Raw genomic sequence first — 7,026 nt, 5'->3', positions numbered from 1 at the left:
TCTCAAAAAAAAAAAAAAAAAAAAAAAAAAAAAAAAAAAAAAAAAAAAAAAAGATCCTGAAAATAGGGACTTAGATATGTGAAATTCATACAGAAATAATTTTATTCAATTAAAAATTTGTTAATAATATAGAACTATAAGCAATACTGAATCTGCTACTTTGTTCCTAAAATCAACTTGCTCATCAGTGTTTTTTCTTTCTCATTTTCAAAAATGGTAATCTCTAAATGGTAGGCATAGTTAGTCTTGTACTTTGTTTTAAAGTACTTTGTTATTCCTGTGCTTATTTTATGCTACTGCTTGGTTGAAAGCAATGGTTTCATGAGGTTTTTGAGGTAAAATTCTAACAAAAAAAACCTATAGAATAAAGTAAAAGAGTAATTTCCTTATACCAAATTCTATTAATATCTTAGATATAGTGCCTCTTTAATTTTTTTTCTTAGTAGTTGTTTCCCAGGTTTCTATTATCTTAATAATGATCTGTTACAAGTACTCTATTTCTAGTTTCTATCCCAATGGCCATTTAATTAAATGTGGTAATGGTCAACTGTTTCAAATGGTCTTAGATCAAAGACTTGTTAGCATACATGTTATAAAAATTATATATATGTATAAATTTGTGTGTATATGCAGTTACTTTAAAGCAAACAAATTACTATGAAATGCAATACAGCTTACTAGAGATTTTTATCCCACTTTTCTTTGAGGAAGTAGTCCATTTAGTCTTTTCTTTGTACTGCTGTGCTATACTTCCTCAAGCCTTTGATCTTGATTTTTAGTTAATATTATTTAAAGAGGTACAATGGCCAAAATTCTTAGAGGGACAAGATTCAAAACTCATGAGTTAGTATTTTGATAGCTGTGTCTTTAGAACCTACTCAACACTTATTTTATAGAAAAAGCAAGTGGCCTAGCGAGATTGAGAAATTTGATTGGGCATATTGCTGAAAAGAGTCCTAAAATCCAGTTTTTTTTTTTCCTACTACATTACTAAATCATTTTGAACTAATTACTGTATTCTAAATAATATGGGAATTTGGAGCCCCTCCTTCTCTGCCTCCCTTCTTTCTCCTCTTACTGTCCTCATCAAAACTGATAATATTTTAAAAGCTTAAGTAGTTGAACATAAGTAATATTAATTCAGGATAAAAATGGAGAACAGCCTAGCTGATTTTAGTTTTTTACCCTTGAGAGACAGGGTCTTAATCTATCTCCCAGGCTGGAGTGCAGTGGTATGATCGTAGGTCACCATGACCTTGAACTTCTGGGCTCAAAGTATCCACCCACCTCATCCTCCTTAGTAGCTTGGACTCTAGGCACTCACCACAGTACCTCACTAAGTTTATTTTTATTTTATTATTTTTAAAGAGATTTTAAATTTATTATGTTTTCAAGGGGTTTATGTGTTTTACCCAGGCTGATCTCCAACTCTTTGCCTCAGGTGATCCTCCTGCCTTGGCCTCCAAAGTGCTGGGATTATAGGCATGAGCCATGTTGCCTTGCTATGCTAGTTGCGTTTTTTTATCCTGAATAAGTATGTATAATTCTGTGAAATGAGATATTGTCCTAGTGTCAAGTTTTTTTCTAAGTATGGGGAAAAAGATAAAAATGATAGGGCCAGATGCAGTGGCTCATACCTGTAATCCCAGCATTTTAGGAAGCTGAGGCAAGAGGAACACTTGAGGCCAGGAGTTCAAGTCTAGCCTGGGCAACATAGCAAGAGCTCATCTTTACAAGAAAAAAAAAATTTAGCTGCGCATAATAGTATATACCTGTAATCTCAGCTACTTGGGTGACTGAGGCAGAAGGATCACTTGAGCCAGGAGTTCAAGGCTGCAGTGAGCTATGATCATGCCTCTGCATGACAGAGTGGAACCTTATCTTAAAAAAGATTTTAAAAAGTAGAAAGGAGAGAAACCACTGCATTTATGTTAAATATATGAATGGTATGATCAGACAGATGAAACATATATGTGATTTTTAAATTTTTGAATCAGGGTCTTTCTCTGTCACCTAGGCTGGAGTAGTACACTGGCACATTATGGTTCACTGGAGCCTTGGCCCTCCTAGGCTCAAGTAATCCTTCAATTTCCCAAGTAGCTGGGAATACAGGTGGATGCCCCCTGCCCGGCTAGTTTAATTTTGTTTTTTTTTAGACGGAATTTCGCTCTTGTTGCCCAGGCTGGAGTGCAATGGTGCAATCTCTGCTCACCACAGCGTCAGCCTCCCGGGTTCAAGCAATTCTCCTGCCTCAGCCTCCCAAGTAGCTGGGATTACAGGCATGTGCCAACACACCTGGCTAATTTTGTATTTTTAGTAGAGATGGAGTCCCTCCATGTTAGTCAGGTTGGCCGTAAGCTCCCAGCTTCAGGTGATCCACCTGCCTTGCCTCCCAAAGTGCTGGGATTATAGGTGTGAGCCACCATGCCCAGCCTAGTTTTTAAATTTTTTTGAGGAGGAAAGGTCTTGCTGTGTTACCCAGGCTGGCTTCAAACTCCTGGCCTTTGGGAATCCTCCTGCCTCTGTCTCCCACAGTGCTGGGATTATAGGCATGGGCCACCATGCCCAGTCAATTTAGTATTTTTTAGAATATTTCCAACATTGTGCAGTTATCAATGCTAATTCCAACATCACCAACTTCTTTTTAAGCAAAAATTTTATTTCAGACCTTTCGTTCTTCATGGCTTGATCATGGAGCCACATTTGCTTAATTATACATAGAATTGCCCTTGCTTTATAGTTACTCATTTATTTCCTTTTTTTCTCTCTTCATCAACTTTCTCTGCTACAAATAATATGGGATCATCTCATTTAGTAAATGTGAGGTTTTTGAGGAAAAAAACCCCAAAGCTTTAAAATCATTGATTGCTAGTGCAGAGAAGGCTACCCTAGGGAAAAAAATAAATAAAATAAAAATCATTGATAATAAGGCCTTTCTCAGAGATTACCTAAAATAAGAGCTTTTGAAAAGTATTGTTAATTCACCTTTTTTATTTTATTTTATTACTATTTCTTTTTTGAGATTGAATTTCACACTGTTGACCAGGCTGGAATGCAGTGGCGTGATCTCAGCTCACTGTACCGTCCACCTCCCAAGTTCAAGTGATTCTCCTGACTCAGCCTCCCACGTAGCTGGGAATACAGGTGCCTGCCACCACACCTGGCTAATAATGTTCTTGTATTTTTAGTAGAGATGGGGTTTTACCGTGTTGGCCAGGCTGGTCTCAAACTCCTGGCCTTGTGATCTGTCCGCCTTGGCCCTCTTCCTAGTGTTGTTCTTAGTGTTTTTTTAACCTATAGATGTGTGTTAATTTTTTATATACTACTTTAAAAAAGGGATTATAACATTCTAGGATACCAGCTTCATATATTCAGATTAGAAATATAAAGTGATGAAACAGTTCCCCTGAATCACCAAAATAGATTTATGTAATCAAATCTGAATAACAGCGCACGTCAGGATAGAAATCTGTTAGGAGGTTTCTTAACTGTGTCCATGTTTAGGCAGTAAAAATCTTGGCTTTAGTATTCTAGCATGGTTCACCTGGTCCGTGATTCTGTATTTAACAGTGCCACAGGAGGTCTTAAATTCTGGACTTTTTGAATACCATGAAAAGATTTGTTGAAACTAACATAAACTTTTACCGCTGGCCCCAGTGGTCATAGCTAGGAGTAGATTTAGGAGGTTCAGTACACTTATTTTGAGAATTGATTTCTCTAAGGACAATTTTTGTTTACTTTGAAATGTTCCAAGTTCTGTGTGATTGCTTTCAATCAATGGTTTTCAAACTTTATTTCAACAATGGAACTTAAATGTCTTAAATAAGCGATGGCAATGAATGAATGGGTTTCTTTGGTAGCTTTTTTCAGATGAAAGTTTCTAGGTAGCTTTTTGATCATAAAAGCAATATTTTCTCCTCCCTTCTTTCCCCCCTTTCTTCCTTTCCTTTCTCCATCCCCCTTTCCCCCCTTTTCCCTCTCCCTTTCTCTCCCCCTTCTCTCCCTCTCCTCCCTCTCTTTCTGTCTTCACTCTCACTTTCTCTCTCTCACCAGGCCTCACCTCGTCACACATGCTGGAGTGCAGTGGCATGAACATGGCTCATTGCAGCTTAGACTTCACGAGTTCATGCCCTTCTCCCGCCTCAGCCTCTTGAGTATCTGGGACCACAGGCATGTGCCACCATGCCTGGCTAACTTTTTAATTTTTGTGGAGAGATTGGGTCTCTCCTCCATGTAACAGACTGGTCTTGAACCCCTGGGTTCAAGCAGTCCTCCTGCTCCAGCCTCCCAAAGTGCTGGGATTACAGGTGTGAGCTACTGCGCCCAACCTAAAAGCAATTTTTTTTTTTTTTTTTTTTGAGGCAGAGTCTCGCCCTGTTGCCCAAGCTGAAGTGCAGTGGCGTTATCTCAGTTCACTGCAACTTCCACCTCCTGGGTTCAAGTGATTCTTGTGCCTCAGCTTCCCTAGTAGCTGGGATTACAGGCATTGCGCCACTGTACCTGGCTAAATATTGTACTCGTTTGTTTTGAGATGGAGTCTCACTCTGTCACCCAGGCTGGAGTATAGTGGCACAATCCTGGCTCACCACAGCCTCCACCTCCTGGGTTCAAGCACTTCTCTGATCTGAGGTTTCCACATAGCTGGGATTACAGGTACCCACCACCATGGCCGGCTAATTTTTGTACTTTTAGTAGAGACAGGGTTTCACTTTATTGGCCAGGCTGGTCTCAAACTCCTGACATCAAGTGATCTGCCCACCTTGGCCTCCCAAAGTGCTGGGATTACAGATGTGAGCCACTGTGCCTGGCCTCAATGTGAAATATACAGAATATACAAAATGCAGACTAAAAGGCCTTTGAACTTCTTTTTTTCTTCATTTTCTTCTCAAAAAAACACATTAACGAGTTGAGATATTTCCAAACATATAAAAATTATGAACATTAGATCATCATAAATTCTCCTTTCAGAATTGTGACACAGATGTTTTGTTTGTACATACGATTCTACCTTATTTTTATTTATTATTTTTTTTAGAGACAGGGTTTTACCATGTTGGCCAGGCTGGTCTTGAACTGCTGGCCTCAGATGATCCACCCAAGTTGGCCTCCCAAAATGCTGGGATTACAGGCGTGAGCTGCCTCGCCCAGCCCCGGATTCTACCTTGTTTTTAGACATCTTGTTAAAGGTGTAACCTGTATACCATAAAAATCACTGGATTAAAGTATACAATTTATTTATAGTAGATTTATAGGGTTGTGCAACCTTCATCACATTGTAATTTTAGAATATTTCCTATTTCCATCTTCCCCCAAAGATCCTTCATGCCCATTTCACCTTATTATTTTTAAGAGTTACCTACTACTCAGGAATGGTTATGCCACCTTTAATTTAGTCATCAAATTGATGGATATCAGTTGTTTCTAGTTGTGGGTTAATGAGCATTGTTTCACGTATGTTTTCCAGCACTGCTATGATTAGTTCCTTAGGACAAATTCTTAGAATTGCAGGGTCAAAGGGAATGTGCATTTCAAATATTGATGAATATTGCCAAATTGCCTTCCAAAAGGTTTATACAAACTTACATACTCACCAACAATGGATGACTGCTTCTAGGCAGCTTACATCTTATGCATGGAAAGCACATTGTGGAACTCTTCAGTATACCTATAGGGAGTTCCAGAAAACAGATTCAAAACCCATGAAAAAGTTTGTTGAGAAACTTTTCAAAACTCAAAAACTATTTAACGATAATGTATTTTTATCAGAAGTACCTTGGTTTTTATTTTAAACATTGCTTTTTTTTGTTTTTTTTGGAGACAGAGTCTTGCTCCGTTGCCCATGGTAGAGTGCAGTGGTGCAAAATTGGCTCACTGTAACCTCCGCTTCCTGGGTTCAGGCAATTCTTGTGCCTCAGCCTCCTAAGTAGCAGGGATTACAGGTGCCCACCGCCACTCCTGGCTAATTTTTGTATTTTTAGTAGAGTCGAGGTTTCACTGTGTTGATCAGGCTGGTCTCAGACTCCTGACCTCAGGTGATCCACTGGCCTTGACCTCCGAAAGTGCTGGGATTTTAAACATTTGATTTTTAAGACAAGATTGCTTAATGTTTAATAAGTCAAAATAGTATTTAGTATATACTGTGGAATGATTTCTTTAAAGAAGGACTAAAATACACCTTGGAATTGAATCATATAAGCTTCAGTTAGGAGTATCACTGTTTATGAGGAGCAATTGCAAAATCTGTTTATTCAGTTTTTATAAAATCAATCTTTTGTAGAATTGCATTTTTTAAAGATTAGTAATTGTAACCTAATTTTATTTGCTTTTTTTTATTTTAATTAGGATATATCAACTCAAGAAAGTAACATATTAGGGGCATTCTGTGATATGAATGTAAGTGTTTTACCTTTTTTATTCTAACTTTTGTGGAAAATTTTATTTTTTTTTGACAAAGCCTCATCCATATATTTTTATCTGTTTGTTCATGAGCCTTTTCAGTTTGTCTCGTCAATATCTCTTCAGTATTGCTAATAAGATAAAAATTATTCTTATGTTTTCATATAAAGACTTGTTTTTTTTTTATTTTCCCAGGATGTCGAAGTACCATTGCATTTGCTTCGTTATGTATGTTTGTTTTGTGGGAAAAATGGCCTTTCTCTCATGAAGGATTGCTTTGAATATGGAACTCCTGAAACTTTGCCGTTTCTTATAGCACATGCGTTTATTACAGTTGTGTCTAATGTAAGTATTGTTTTGAATTGATCTTAATCTAGGGAGCAGTGTCTACTATATCAGTAACATGAATTTTTATACTCTGAAAAGGAAGGTTTTGAATGATTTGCATGTATACCTTTTTTTTGACAAAATGAGTACAGAAACCGTTTTAATGGTCTTTATTAAGATTATAATTTGAATAAAATTAAAAGTTACCTGTTTTAAAGTTAAAAGGGGTCATGACTGTAATTACCTATTATGTAAATTATGAGATAAGTGACTGCACAAAACGTTAATTTTTATTTTTTACTT

The 7,026-nt window shown here is 37.3% G+C and overlaps 1 protein-coding gene across 4 annotated transcripts in view; it reads left to right on the top strand.

Annotated features, from left to right (window-relative positions):
- Positions 1–7,026, top strand: part of USP34 (ubiquitin specific peptidase 34) — a 286,775-nt gene that overhangs the window by 62,793 nt on the left and 216,956 nt on the right. For all 4 annotated transcript variants that reach the window (XM_017545012.2, XM_017545015.2, XM_017545014.2 and 1 more), the window contains exons 4-5: positions 6,343–6,393; positions 6,592–6,741. In XM_017545012.2, the coding sequence (XP_017400501.1) occupies positions 6,343–6,393; positions 6,592–6,741 (201 nt within the window). The remainder of the gene's footprint in view (positions 1–6,342; positions 6,394–6,591; positions 6,742–7,026) is intronic.

This window comes from Cebus imitator, unplaced genomic scaffold, assembly GCF_001604975.1.
Source record: "Cebus imitator isolate Cc_AM_T3 unplaced genomic scaffold, Cebus_imitator-1.0 Scaffold175, whole genome shotgun sequence".
NCBI lineage: Eukaryota > Metazoa > Chordata > Mammalia > Primates > Cebidae > Cebus > Cebus imitator.
Note: the sequence above shows the minus strand (reverse complement) of the source record. Positions and strands in the feature narration are given on the sequence as shown.